At 27.7% G+C, this 16,118-nt stretch overlaps 3 protein-coding genes across 3 annotated transcripts; 2 read left to right on the forward strand and 1 right to left on the reverse strand.

Moving 5' to 3' along the window:
* The first annotated feature begins 2,696 nt into the window (after positions 1-2,696).
* Positions 2,697-5,647, forward strand: LOC109811022 (serine carboxypeptidase-like 33). Its single transcript, XM_020374652.3, has 10 exons — positions 2,697-3,006; positions 3,139-3,246; positions 3,406-3,504; positions 3,581-3,673; positions 3,761-3,849; positions 3,951-4,232; positions 4,331-4,488; positions 4,576-4,671; positions 5,102-5,207; positions 5,335-5,647. Exons 1-10 carry the CDS (start codon positions 2,715-2,717, stop codon positions 5,473-5,475), a joined length of 1,464 nt encoding a protein of 487 aa, XP_020230241.1. The 5' UTR covers positions 2,697-2,714; the 3' UTR covers positions 5,476-5,647.
* Positions 5,648-8,575: 2,928 nt separating this feature from the next.
* LOC109810983 (serine carboxypeptidase-like 26) lies at positions 8,576-11,858 on the forward strand. The gene is made up of 10 exons (XM_020374600.2): positions 8,576-8,910; positions 9,048-9,155; positions 9,322-9,420; positions 9,493-9,585; positions 9,675-9,763; positions 10,071-10,352; positions 10,450-10,607; positions 10,693-10,788; positions 11,068-11,173; positions 11,398-11,858. Exons 1-10 carry the CDS (start codon positions 8,655-8,657, stop codon positions 11,542-11,544), a joined length of 1,434 nt encoding a protein of 477 aa, XP_020230189.1. The 5' UTR covers positions 8,576-8,654; the 3' UTR covers positions 11,545-11,858.
* A 1,652-nt stretch (positions 11,859-13,510) lies between these two features.
* LOC109810984 (plant/protein (Protein of unknown function, DUF538)) lies at positions 13,511-14,103 on the reverse strand. The gene has a single exon (XM_020374601.3). It carries the CDS (start codon positions 14,071-14,073, stop codon positions 13,606-13,608), a length of 468 nt encoding a protein of 155 aa, XP_020230190.1. The 5' UTR covers positions 14,074-14,103; the 3' UTR covers positions 13,511-13,605.
* Positions 14,104-16,118: the final 2,015 nt, after the last annotated feature.

The following is a 16,118-nucleotide window of genomic DNA, read 5'->3' on the forward strand; positions in this document are numbered from 1 at the left end:
TAAACCATCTCACTTAACTTCATCTTCAACCCAATTCCATTGGTGATATCACTTGTGTATAAAGGATTTGACTCTTTAAAGAAAAAAAAATTATTTTAAAAGATAAAATTAATAATAATAGTTGATTAAAATATTAATAATAAATATTATAATTAATTTTATATCTTATATATATATTTAATTTTATTATAATTATCAATCGTTAATTTTTTAATCAATAATTATGTCATTCCTTTATTTTAAAGGAATTAAATTTGTGTAAAAAAGATATTTTGCATCTTTTTATACTTTTAAAAATTAAAAATAAAACAAATGATAAGAATAATTACATTTAAATATGTGTGTTTAAATTAGAATGTAAACAATTTTGAATAATTATTTAGAGATGTGAGAAATTTGAAAAATAAATTTTTAAAAAATAATAAATTAAATAATAAAATATGAGAAGGACGGATTGTTTTGGAAGAAAAAAAATCAACAAAATTTATATTTTAAAAATATGGCTATAGATTAAGCAGCATTAATTAAAATTTGATTCTTATGAGGAAGGTTAATTAATGGTTTTAAAGTCATAATATATTCTATTTTGTCACCATCCTAATCCTAATCCCAATCTTACATTTGCATTTGCATTTGCAGAAGTGTGTTGTACGTGTCTATGTTTTAGGATTCCGAACACACTGGAATCCCACCACTCTGCACCTTTGTCAACTAAGCTTTCCAATGCTCCACTTTGCTAAATACTTTCTGTATTTTACATTACTATAATTTTAATCTTTCATCTTTCTTTTACATAATTATAATGTATCATAAATAAATGATCTTAAATATATAAATTATATTAAATTTATAATAAATAAATATTTTGAACATTTAAATTATATTTTAGATTTATGATAAATAATTTATATAAATTTATTTTTAATTATTGATATTTATTCAAACTATGTTAAATTTAATTTATAAACAAAAAATAGAAAAATATGTGAAAGATATAAAAAAAAAATGAAGAAAAAAATAAAAATATTTTTGTTAGAGAAAATTTTTTAAAAATGTTTTCGTTGAAAAATACAAAATATTAAAACTAAAAGTAACTACAGTCCTGATCCATTTTTTTAATTATTTATATTCTCATGTTGACTTGATAATTTATTTATTTTACTACATATTAATTTAATATTTTTATCTTTTTAGTATAAATAAATTTCTATAATGTTTTTAGTTTAAATTTTTAAGTCACATACCTCCAGTTTTTGTTTTAGAGTTAATTTTGACTTGGCTAGATTAACTCAATTGTTGTTTGTTTCTCGTTTTTCTTCAAATATATAATCAACATAAATTTATTTTAATGATAAAAATATACATAAAGTTATTCAAATATATACTTTTAATTTATATTACATATAAATAAGATATCTCTTTGATTTTCACATTCTTTTATACATTTGTACCCATTTATTATGTATTAAAATTTTCTCACTATTGTATTGTATCTTTTAAGAATGAAAAACTAGTTGTCAACTCTATCAATAATAACTACTAATTTATTTTGTAATATTTTTTTATCTATATTTTTATTTAAGATTATTTTGACATAATTCATAAATCATGTATGTAGAAAAAAATGTAAAACTTTAATTTCATCAATAAATATTTTCACAACCACTTGTTTGATTTTTCTAATAATATTGACAATATTTTTAATCTTACGAAAATATCACCGCCCTTTTCAAATTTTTATTAACGTGTTTGTCTTACTTTTTTAATAAATGTATTAAAATAACAAAATGCGTCTAAATCTAGTTAATTATTAATTTAATCTATCAAGTAATGATTGTTATGGTATGTGCGGGAAGAAATTAATTAAAAATATATATATTTAGAGAAAAAGATTTAAGTGGATATAAAAGGATATTATAATGAGATCATCATGAATTCAATTTCACATCTTTTATGAGTAAATTTATATGGATTTTTTTTTTTAAAGTTTGGATAAGACTATTCCACACTATTATCTAAATATACATTTTAAAAAAAGTTAATTAACAGTGAAAGACTAAAGGACAAAAAAATAATTGTCTAAACAATTTATTTTTACATAAAAAATTAATTATATAAAATACAATTTTAAAATATTTATTTATTTCTATTAAATAATTACAAATTTAACTATATTTACTACCTATTACTTATTAAAATCAATTTTTACCATTTCTTTTTTATTCTTTTCGATTTCTCCGCATCCTCCAAACAGAGCAAAGCATTAGTGGAAACATCTCACCTTTGGGAGAACATTTCTGACAAATCTGGTCTAGAATAAAAACAAACGAGTCAATCCAAAGATGCAGCTAATTTTTTTGGTAGAATAAGCTTGTCTCAGCACTCTTTTTATAAACAACAGGTGGAAAAGAGTCACCTCTCTAAATATATCTGCAATAGAGTATATAATTATGTTTTTATTTTTAAAATTAAAAAATAAAATAAAATAATGATACAAATTAAAACATAATAGCAATATACATAGTTTGTGGTGTACAGATTATTATTGGTTATAGATAAACCCAAAATATGAATGTGATATAATAGGGACCACGGACCACCACAATGGCTGGAGCTGAAGGGTTAGTGACATGCATCATCAAGTGGCAAGTGTACAATTCCAATTGATCTCACACTCACTACTCATAGCACTATAAGAGTAAGTAATCAACACAATGTTCTCCCCAAAGTGGTCCATTTTAGTAGCAGATATGAATCTTATTCTGTGTCTCAAGCTCCCATGTTTCTTTCTTTTAATTACTTTGTTTAGTAAAGCATCTGCAATAAATGTAACCTATGAATCTGATAGAATAAACCTCCTTCCTGGCCAACCTTCAAACCCCTTAATCTCACACTTTTCAGGTTACATCACTGTCAATGAAAACCATGGGAGGGCTCTTTTCTATTGGTTCTTTGAAGCTCAATCTGAACCCTCCAAGAAGCCTCTCCTTCTTTGGCTCAATGGAGGTATGTCATTATTTATTCTCATGCTTGTCACATGTCAACCATCATTTTCATATTACTGCATAGTTAGATACTTAGATTAGAGGTCTTATTATATATATTGATACCATTTCATTTGATTGGTTTGTTTTGAAGGACCCGGATGCTCCTCAATTGGGTATGGCGCAGTTGTGGAGATTGGACCACTTTTAGTCAACGAAAATGGTGAAGGATTACATTTCAACAACTACTCCTGGAATCAAGGTTTGTACACATGTATATTGTCTCCTTATTCTTTTGTCTTTGTAGTGTGTTTGCTTGATTATCTCTTGTTACATCCAATTATAACTTTGCTAATAAGTATTAAGAAGGAGAGAGATTGTTGATTTGTTCTGCTAACTTGAAAATTTAAAACCCTTGCAGAAGCAAATTTGTTATTTGTGGAGTCTCCTGTTGGAATTGGATTTTCTTATACCAACACAACTTCTGATTTCCCTACCATATTAGAGGATCATTTTGTGGGTCAGTTAGTTTCCTTTACCTTCCTGATTTTGTTGATTAATTAAAGTGCCCATATTTGACAAACTACTTGAATTAGCCGAGGATGCCTACAATTTCTTGGCGAATTGGCTACAAAGATTCCCACAGTTCAAATCCAGGGACTTTTTTATATCAGGGGAAAGTTATGCTGGTTAGTGACTTAGTGTTTAGCTTCACTGTCTCTCTATCACATATACATTACTAGCATAACCACATTTTCATTCTCCATATTTTCCAGGTCACTATATCCCTCAGCTTGCAGAGTTAATCTTTGATCGAAACAAAGACACCAACAGATACCCCTTTATTAATCTTAAAGGTTTTATCGTAAGTAATCCTCCCTAACCAAGAAGAAAAGAAAAGGATAAAAAATTGATTTCAATGCCTTCTAAGTTCTAAGTAGATATGTTCACAATTCACATCTTCAGGCAGGGAACCCTGAAACTGATGATTACTATGACAACAAAGGCCTTCTGGAATATGCATGGAGCCACGCAGTTATATCAGATGAGCAATACGACAAAGCAAAACAAGTGTGTGATTTTAAACAATTCTATTGGTCCGATGAATGCAATCATGCCATGGACCAAGTCTTCCAAGATTACAGAGAAATTGACATATATAACATTTATGCCCCGATATGCCGTCTAAACAGCACATCCTCAATAGCTGATGATAACAATAGTAATGATCCTGAATCTTTTGTAAAGGTAGTTAGTTAATGTCACAAACTTATAGATTTTAAATCATGATCGCTAATTAATTTCTGTATCAATTGGTTTAATTTGAGGGAAATTTGGTTCTTCAGGGGAGAAAAAATTATAGACTAAGGAGGATGAGAATCTTCGGGGGCTATGACCCTTGTTACTCAAATTATGCAGAAAAATATTTCAATAGAAAAGATGTTCAGTCATCTTTTCATGCAGATACTGAAAGAGCCACTAAGGTGACATGGAAGGTTTGCGAGTAAGCACTTGAATTTGGTCCTTCATTGCACTTAATAAATTTTATTATTGAAATGTTGAATGTTGATTTCTGTGTCTAATTGCTTAGTGATTCCATTTTGCGGACTTACAACTTCTCTGTTTCCTCGGTGCTACCTATCTACTCCAAACTCACCAAGGGTGGACTTAAGATATGGATTTACAGGTTAGTAAAAATGAAATTATAACATTTATTTCTGTGTCATTATATATGTTTTATGATTTAACTAAGTCTCTTCTCTCAGAGATCGTAAAGTATGTCTTAAAATATGAGTTGATTTGTTTGTGATAAAATAATATAGATCATGTCTTGTATGTAGGGATTAATATCCATGCCCTTTACGATTCATAAAATAAAATATGGTTTATGATTTACACAAGGTGCATTGAATGACAAGGGAAATATTTGCTTTCGGCGAAAGGGTCATGTGCCCTGTATGTAGGGATTAATATCCATATACCCTTTACGGTGATTCCTTTTTTGGCATCATCATTTTTATATCATGACTGGCATAAATAAATAATGATAAAGTATTTAAATTTTGTGTATAAAAAGATATTTATGTATAATTAATTAATATAGTTGTGTGGTACAGTGGAGACGCGGATGGAAGAGTACCGGTGATAGGGACACGATATTGCGTTGAAGCTCTGGGATTACGTCTCAAATCTAGTTGGCGAACTTGGTATCATCATAATCAGGTTCACTTCAATTTTCCTAAATCAAAATATAATTTAGTTTTCGAATTTGGAAGCCCCTAATTGATTCTTAAGATAATCATAAATGTATTATTTTGATATATTGATAGAGAATGGGAAAACAATGCAGGTTGGAGGAAGGATAGTTGAATATGAAGGATTGACATATGTGACAGTGAGAGGAGCTGGTCACTTGGTGCCACTCAACAAACCCAGTGAGGCTCTTTCCATTATTCATGCTTTCTTAACAGCCCACACACTTGGATCATAAATCCACTTCTCTCACCATTTTCCTATCTATCACTCATTAAATCAACAACAATCATATGTGTACATCCTTAACTTCAAATATCCTTTAGAATGATAACAATCACATTAGTTCAATTTATTTTTACTGCATCATAAATTAATATTGGCTTAAATGTATTTTTCTTCTCCTGTGATTTTGTTTCCCTTATCATAATTTTGATCTCGGTTAATCTTTCGTTAAAAATATCAATTTTTGATCACACAACGCGATTATGTGTGATATTGAAAAATTGAAAGAAGAAAAAAGTATCAAATTATTTTAAGGTTTTCTTTTGAAAGTCAAAATTAATTTTATTAAGAACTGCCAAAATTACAAAACAAGTGATTTCGACTCATATTACATCACATTAACCTGCAATCTCGCTACATAACTAACACAATCCAATTCTAATGTAAAGACATATATCTCAACTAGTTTTCTAAAATACTATTCATATCCTGTCTGAATTTTATATTTATCAACTTACTACCATACCATGTTAATTAGTGTGTGAGTCTGAATTTTATATTTGTTTAGGGTTTAGGAATCAAAATGCATATATATTTGTTAATACGGAGTAAAAAAAATGTTATTAATAATAACATTAATAAATTAATACTAATAATATTATTAATATTTTAATAGATAAACTCATAATTTAATAAATATAAATACATCAGAAGATGTTAAAAATATATGAGATACAAGTATTGAGTATTTGCGCATAGTTAGTTTAAACACACTTTATAGTTTATACTACCTAAGCCCAACGAATTTGATAGTGGTTCATATAATCAATAGAAGATTAAAAATTAAAAACTTAAATAAATAGAAAAATTAAAGAAAATATAATTAAAAACTCTTTTTGGGATTTTTATAAAATAAGTAAAGTGAATAAAATTTAGTTTGCAAATATAATAAATATTTTGAACATATAAATTATATTATAAATTTAAGATAAATAATTTATATTGTAATACAAGGTAATTTTTATCTATTTGATAAACTTTTTATAAAAAAAATATTTTAAATCTAAAATAAAAATAATAAATAATAAATTTAAAAAGATAAACAATTTAAAAAATTATATATATATATATATATATATATATATATATATATATATATATATAAAAGAGTGATAACAACGGTTAAAACCATTTCTTTTAAAAAAAATCTTCTAAAAATGTTTTGGTCAAAAAATAACTAGTTAACAAATATAATGAAAATGTTAGAGTTGGACTTCACCCAACTTTCTTTTTATGCAATACAAAGGCTATTTATTCATTTAATACTTCAATTATTAACATCAAACTATAAAAATGCTCAAATTAATCCTAATCTCTTATAAGTATGAGCCTTATTTCTGTAATTAAATTTCCTGAATAACTTGGGTAAGTAATTATATTAGGATAAAAGGTCAAAATATGACTAATAAATCATGTTTGATTTATTAATACAAAGTTTATTGGATGTCTAAATTCGGTTCAAAGTTTAAAAAGAATTTTTCAATCACAATCAAACCTAAAATTAAGCTATAGGAGATTAAATCACGACAAAAATTAAATAAAGAATAAAAAAAAACTATATCGAAGCATAACATTATAAAGAACTTTGAATATATAACGATAAAGGGTTAGAAAGACTAATTAAGGAAGGAATTGCAAATCAAATTGAAAGTGCCTTACAAGACATTGGAGATCTAAAGAGGAGGACTGAATTATTTACAATGCATGAAAAATTGACACCAAAATAACTTTAAAGTAAATTTTCGCAAATTAATCTCGGCCCAAAATTTGCTTAAATGAATGCTTCATGTACATGAGAGTACACATATACACACGTATATAATATACATATAATTTTTTTAAAAATATATAAAAGTGATTATGATATTAATTTTTATGCAAATAATTTTATATTCACATATATCTTATATCATTTTAATTTATATAAGTGCATATTTTTTAAAGAATATATCCTTATAAATGTATTTACATAGGCATATAATTTAGATATATATATATATATATATATATATATATATATATATATAATTCTAATAAGAGATATTTAATATATAAAAATATGTTAAACTGATTTTTATAATTATTAAATTTTTAGTTAAAAATAAAATAAAATTGTTGTATTTGTGTTTATAGATTACAATAAAAAAAACATATTAATAAATTCAAAGATAACATAATGCTTACATTGTTCTGCAAAAAAAAAGCTATTTTTATTATTAAAAAAGATTATTTTTAGTGCTAATGGTGAAAGTTGGGAGGTGGGCGAGGTAAAGATGGATGGAACATAATGAGAATAATGATATTGATAGTGATGAGTAGTGACAACAACAATAATATTAATAATAATAATGATTATTTTAACAACGACAGTAACAATAATAGTGATAATAACAATAATAATAATAATAATATTGATGATCACGAAATTTGGTAATGGCTAATGACACTTAGAAGAAGTTTTTTTGCTTTTGGAAGAACATAATGATGAATTTAGCAGAATTACAAGAGAATCAATCCAAAGATGCAGTGAATTTTGGCTGTATAGTTTACTTAGTCTATCAACTCAAGTAATGACTAATGTCCCTTTGAAGAAGTATTTCGCCTGGAAGAGCATTCTGATGAATTTAGCAAAAATACAAGTGAGTCCATCCAAAGATGCAGTGTCAACACAATTAATGACTAATGTCCCTTAAAAGAAATATTTTGCCTTTGGAAGAGCATGCTGATGAATTTAGCAAGTTTGCCTTTGCACTCTTTCCATAAACATAAGCGCAAAAACATTAATGTAATGTAATCCAGTTGATCAAATTCAAGGGACCACCACGATGATTGACACAGGAAGTGCCAGTGAGTAGTGACAATAAACTTAGCCAACCTTATCAATAAGAAAATAGTGACAATCAACTTAGCCGTTTTGAAAAATAAAAAACAGTGACATGACATGCATCATCATTGAGGTCAAACAACTCATGCTGTTGGGTTCGTGTGGCCAAGGCCGGTTACAAGTATGTATGCATTGACCACTTCCGACAATACCAAATCCAATTGAGCTCACTGTCACTATTGTTTGCACTATAAGAGTGGTCAACACAATGTTTTGGCCAAAGAGGTCGATTTTAGTGGCACGAGAATATGAATCTTATTTTGTGTCTCCAGCTACTATGTTTCTCTCTTTTAATTACTTTGTTTAGTAAAGCAACTGCAATAAATGTAACATATGAATCTGATAGAATAATATACCTTCCTGGCCAACCTTCAAGCCCCTCAATCTCACACTTTTCAGGTTACATCACCGTCAATGAAAACCATGGGAGGGCTCTTTTCTATTGGTTCTTTGAAGCTCAATCTGAACCCTCCAAGAAGCCTCTCCTTCTCTGGCTCAATGGAGGTTTGTGATTGGTTGTTATCATGCTTGTAACATGTCAACCACCATTGCATAGTTTTTTATATTTCCTCTAAGGTTATGTATATAATTAGAGATATTATTAAATTGATGCTATTTCATTTGATTGGTTTGCTTGGAAGGACCCGGATGCTCCTCCATTGGGACTGGTGCAGTTGTTGAGATTGGACCTCTTTTAGTCAGCAAAAATGGGGAAGGACTACATTTCAACAAATACTCGTGGAATCAAGGTTATGCATATCATATGTATATTATTTCCACCTTTGAATTTTGTTCTTTTGAATATCTCTTGTTATATATAATTAATACTGTGCTAATAAGTACTGCAATAATAAAAAATGAATGGGAGAGATTGATAATATTTTTTACTGACTTGAAAATTTTAAACAATCGCAGAAGCAAATTTGTTATTTGTGGAGTCCCCTGCTGGAGTAGGATTTTCTTATACCAACACATCTTCTGATTTCCCCACCATATTAGAGGATCATTTTGTTGGTCAGTTTCCATTACCTTCTGATTTTGTTGATTAATTAAAGTGCCCATATTTGACAAACTACTTGGAATCAGCTGAGGATGCCTACAATTTCTTGGTGAATTGGCTACAAAGATTCCCACAGTTCAAATCCAGGGACTTTTTTATATCAGGAGAAAGCTATGCTGGTTAGTGTTTAACTTCACCATTCTATGATCTCTCTGTGTCACAAATACGTTACTAGCATAACCACATCTTCATTCTCCATATTTTCCAGGTCACTATATCCCTCAGCTTGCAGAGTTGATCTTTGATCGAAACAAAGATAGCTACAAATACCCCTTTATTAATCTTAAAGGTTTTATTGTAAGTAAATCCCCCCTAACCAAAAAGAAAAGAAAAGAAAAAGTAAAACTTCATCGCGGATCTTTAGTTGTTATTTAGTGTTATTTTCTGATCAAAATTAAACCTCAATAATCAATGCCAATCTTCAATACAAACATTTATTATGTAGATTACTGAGATAAAACTTCACTTTTAGTTAGAGAACAACACTAATATAATAGCACATAAGGAAATTCAGATAAATTTTGTCCAAAACAAAAAATTATAGGAGAGCATGTATACCCAGATGATATAATTGCCTTCTAAGTGGATATATTCAAATCTTCAGGTAGGGAATCCAGAAACTAATGATTACTATGACTATAAAGGCCTGCTGGAATATGCATGGAGCCACGCAGTTATATCAGACCAGCAATACGACAAAGCAAAACAAGTATGCGATTTTAAACAATTCAATTGGTCTAATGAATGCAATCATGCCATGGACCCAGTCTTCCAAGATTACTTAGAAATTGACATATACAACATTTATGCCCCGGCATGTCGTCTAAACAGCACATCCTCCATAGCTAATGATAACAACAATAACGACCCTGAATCATTTACAAAGGTAGATAATTAATGTCACAAATTTATAGATTCTACATTGTGATCACTAATTTTTCATATCAAATGGTGTAAGTTGAGGGAAAATTTGCCTCTTGCAGATGAGAAATGATTATAGACTAAAGAGGATGAGAATTTTTGGGGGCTATGACCCTTGTTTTTCCAATTATGCAGTAGAATATTTCAATAGAAAAGATGTGCAGTCATCTTTTCATGCAGATACTAAAAGAGCCACTAACGGAACATGGAGTGTTTGCAAGTAACCACTAGAATTTGGTCCTTCATTGCTCTCTTTTAATTTTTACTAATGAATATTAAATGTTAATTTGTGTATCATTTTCTAGTAATTCTATATTCGGGGCCTACAATTTCTCTGTTTTTTCGGTTCTACCTATCTACACCAAACTCATCAAGGGTGGGCTTAAGATATGGATTTACAGGTATTCTTAGCTGTATTCTCTCTTTCTTTCTCTTTTTAGTAATAAAAATAAAACAACGCCTAAAAAGTAAAAAGTAAATAAAACAACTCCTAAAAACCCTACATAGCCACTATGGTCATATGCTTCATAATTTCTACACATTGTTGAGCCTTAATGCCTTATATATAAACAATGTGCATTGAATACTCTAAAGAGACATGTGACTACAAAATTAAAGATATGAGTTCTTATTATTCTAATTTTATGTTAAAAGATAACAAAATTTGTTTTGTGGTACAGTGGAGACACAGATGGAAGATGTCCAGTGATAGGGACACGATATTGCGTTGAGGCCCTCGGATTACCTCTCAAGTCTAGGTGGCGAACTTGGTACCATCATAATCAGGTTCATGCTCCTTAACCCCTTCAGTTTTTCTAAACTAAAACATAACTTACCTTTGAAATTTATAATATTATTTTGTATGCTATGTGAAGTGTTGGTCAAGCCAACAAATTTCACATGTATAGTTGAACATAGTTTAGAATAGAATATGTTTTTCTTACTTTAGTATTATTTTACATTTGGCTATGTATGTAGCATTACTCATGTATTTCTACGTACCTACCTAGGTTGGAGGAAGAATAGTTGAATATGAAGGGTTAACATATGTGACAGTGAGAGGAGCTGGTCATATGGTGCCACTGAACAAGCCCAGTGAGGCTCTTTCCCTTATTCATGCTTTCTTAACAGACAAACATCTTCCTACTCGTGGATAATCAACGACTTGTTCTTGTACCACCATTTTGGGTCCACAAGGATGAAAATACACCCTGTGTTTCCATTTTAATATATGAAAAGCAATGCCAAAATGTTAGTGTCTTAATGAAATCAACGTGTTAGTTTCTTATAAATAAACTATAACACACACACATTGATCTCAAGTAGGATAGCACTGCGATTCATTGATCTCCTATTTTAACAGTTTATGTGAAGTGTTGAACTGTAAAATGATGACCCAATGTACGGTTGGACTAATTAGTGTTTAAGTTTGAAAAGTCTCACTATAAACAAATCTAGACTTAATATTTTATATGTTGTGCATCGTTGAAATGCTCTTCTTTTATCAGCCTGAACTTGTGCAAATGTTGTTGGGCGTTTTCAATAAATGATACTTTAACCAAAAAAACAAAAATAGCTGAAGCTCTTCTAAGTTCTAACTCATATTTTAATTTTCTCTCCTTTGCCAAATGTGAGGCTTATATATATTTTTCAATACTCTTATTAAGCTCAAATGGGCTGGTTTATTTATTGGCCCAGTTGTGATTTATTTATGCAAACGTTATATCAACCACCTCTTTCTAATATATATATATACACGTTCTTTTTAAAAAATTTCTTAAATACTTATTTAAAGAAAAAAAAAAAAAATATATATATATATATATATATATATATATATAAAAATTATCTTATTGGTTATTTGTTTACTTCTTTCTTTACACATTTTCTTCTACTACTCTATCATTTTCTAATCGCTTTTCGTATGCCTCTTTTTTTTTTTCTTTTTTTTTTTTTCATTTTTTGATTGTTTTTCCTTCAACAAGATACTTAGTGTCTTATATTTATTTTTTAAAACTCTTTATCACTCTTAATTTTAATATTTTTGAAGTCCTTATTTTTCACTTTATTTTTAATATTACATATATTAAATAGAAGGTTGTAAATTTTATGAAAATATAATTTCTAAATATATGACATTGATATTACAATGAATTATTGATTAGAAATAATTTTATAAGTTTTAATTAAAAACAGACAATTTTAGCATATTTCAATAAAACTTGTGTCGTAAATGGATCTGGACTAGTTCGGTTGGATCACATATTATTTGATTTCTTATTGATTTTTACTAAATGACTAAGAAAAGTTTAATAATTAAAAACAAGGCCTAAAAATTATCACTTTTATAAACTTTAATTTGTCCACATAGATAAATATTCTATATATATATATAGATAGATAAATACTTTTCACAATTTTTTTTTATAAATGATAGATTATACTTTATTTATTAAATTAAAATAAATATGCCAATAAAAATATTTATGATAATAATTATCTAACTTGAATTTTGGAAAAAATAAAAAATAAAAAATGTTGAGCTGGTCTGAAAAGCCTACAACTTACATATACTCGAGTTTGGAGATTAATTAAAAAGACAGAATTAAACTCAAACTTTTAAAATCTAATCTATTATAACTAGTGCTTTACATTGAACTGATATAGGAATAGTTTATTTTGAGGGCTCTAATCAAAGACAAATTTTATTGGCTCGTAATCACACATGTATGACGAAATTTTTGTGTAAGGTTGAAGAAGCCGTCTCCAAGTGGTGTAACCAAGCACAGATGTATGACGAATGTTTTGTGCAAGAGTTTACAACCAAAAGACACAAGGTAGCTATACCTTTGCGTCTCCATCGTAAATGTTCCTTTCAAACAAAATTACAGAAACACGACTCTATGAAGTATATATCAAGTCTAAACGATGACCCTTTCCCTCCAAGAAAGGACTTGTCTCGTGTGCCATGCAAAAGAAAGATACCACAATAATAAGCACCTCTTGGCATATTCTAAAACAAGCAATTCATACACGTACGGCATATTCGTTTCCTTGTACCTCATAGATTCACTGTTTTTTCACAAACTACACCCAATAAATCATTAAAAAAAGAAGTGCAAATATAAATCGCATCATTATAATCAGATGCTTAATTTTATGAATTAATAATCCATGATATATACATACAAATACAATTTTATTTATTTTTGCACTATTTACAACTTGATCATCTTGTTTGGTTCTTGTTTTGGAAACCCTTCCTTAAACAATGACAAAGGAAAGGACATGGAGAAGCCAACAATAGACTTGAAGGTGATAACGGGTCCTTCTTGAGGATTGGCCTTGACATAAATCTCACTCAAAGTGAAGCAAAGGAAGAAATCCTTGGCCTTGACCCCAGTGAGATTCTTGATCTTGTTTGGCTCCACATAAGCAGTGACCACATTATCATAGCACACAAGAATGTTGTCAAACTTGTGCTCCCTCTTCTTCTCCAGCTTGAGCCAAACAAAGCCTATTTCCTTGACAAAACCACATTCTTGAATGTCTTGAATGGTTAACAAGGCATCGGGAAGACCTATTTGTGCCAACAACAAAGAGAACTTGTCCCTGCAAACTTGGTCACCATGATACACCTCTGCTTTGGACTTCAACTCCTCTGTTATTGCTTCTGCTTTCTGCATTATGAATGATCTCTATTTCACCTTGTTTATATAACTTTGTATATTTATAGTGCTTTATTAGATGATGAGGTTCGCCGAATATCCTAAAATATGCCACCAAAACCAAATTCCCCATCCTCTACGTGCTTTTCACTTTTCATACCATTTCAAATTTTAAATATATTATCAAACTAATATACACTAAAATATAAAAATTAGCATAATATTTAATGTTATTCTTGAAATTTTTTCCAAATATATCAATAACCACATTTCTTTCCATATATATTATTATTTACTATATTTATTAAACAAAATAAAGTGATTTCTTCTTTATATAATATTAATTAAATTGATTTATTTATTTATTAAGCACTATATGTAATTAATATTGGTGCTACTAGTAAGTAATATATTTATTATACTATGCATATAATATTTATCAAATTTAATAAATATAATATATTATAATATACTGAATGTACTACTCTTCATATCAATCTATATACATTTCAAAATAAATTATTAGACTAAAATATGAATGCGAATATTCGAATTCAAGGGAAGGATTCGAGCTTTTGTTAAATAAAATATAAGAAGTCTTCCTCTACCAATTCAAAATAATAAATCATTATATTATTAGATATAAAATGTTAATTTTTGTTTTACAATCAAGTTTTACTACTTAATTATATTTTTATGGAAAAAATTTATTAGCAAAATATATTAATATTGTAGTTATATGTGATCCTCGTATTAAACATAACCACAAACAACATCAATAATAATACACATACCGCCATGATGTAAGAATAATGTCTCTGATAAATGTTGATTGAAAATGATAATAATAAAATACGTATACATACATATCCAAGAATAATACTCCTTCCTTAGTGTATAATGTAGTTATTGCATTTGAGATTAAGTAAGCGAGGTTACAAGATACAAACATGTAACAAAATAGTTAATTTAGTTCATGAAATTACATTTCAATATCACGTTAAGTTCTGAAACTGAAAAAAGAGGTCCAATGCGATGTTTAAGAAATAGCCCAACCTTTTCACTACCAACCCAATTCGGTCATTCTCCCGTTAACCCGGTTATGAAAATTGGGCCTACTTTTTTAATGTTATAAGGCTGATGATATATACACCTCCTATCTTTTATAAATACATTTTTATTTTTTTTAAATAAAATTCTTAAAATATTTTTTTAACTAAATTTTTATTTTAAGTTTTATTTTTAAATTTATTTTTTATTCACTCCTTTTTTCATCATTTTTCTTTTTCTTTCTTCTTCTTTTTCTCATTTTCCTTTTTCATCGCTTTAGTCATTTTTTGATGATTTTATTCTTTTTTATTTTTCATTCTTGATTTTTCATCTTTTACAATCAACATAATCATATTTTATCTTTATATTTTTTAAATTCTATTTTTTCACTTTCTACTCTATTATTTCTTAAATCCTAATTTTTCATTCAATCTTCATTATTCTTTACATTCAATACAAGGTACAAATTAATATATTAAGTTACATTTTATATTTATAATTTTTTTTAACTTATTTAACATTACTTGTGAACAACTGGATCGTAGACGACAGTAGTGGATGAGGAGATAAAGAAACACGTAACTTTTTTAAAATTTTATATATTTTATTATCATATTTCATTTAACTTTATTAGTTAATTATTATTGTAGAATTTTCATTATTAATATAATATTAATTTATCGTAAATTATTGAATACGACATATAAATGATAATTTAACAATATAATATGTTAATTAACAACAATCAACTAATAAAATATAAAATATATAAAGTTTTAAAAGTTAACAAAATTGTAAAATATGAGTGACAAAAAATAATTGCTATAATATAATATGATATATGTTTAATAGTAATGTACTAATGTAATATCATTCAATTGATACAAAAAAGTTTTAGATTGTCAATAAAAAAATGACTATTAATATAAATTTCAAGATAATTATTATAAAATTTAATATAATAATTATTTAAAAAATATAATATAAAGGGAGAATTAAAAAATTAATAAATA

The sequence above is a fragment of the Cajanus cajan genome, chromosome 5 (genome assembly GCF_000230855.2).
Source record: "Cajanus cajan strain Asha chromosome 5, NIPB_CcT2T_4, whole genome shotgun sequence".
Lineage (NCBI taxonomy): Eukaryota > Viridiplantae > Streptophyta > Magnoliopsida > Fabales > Fabaceae > Cajanus > Cajanus cajan.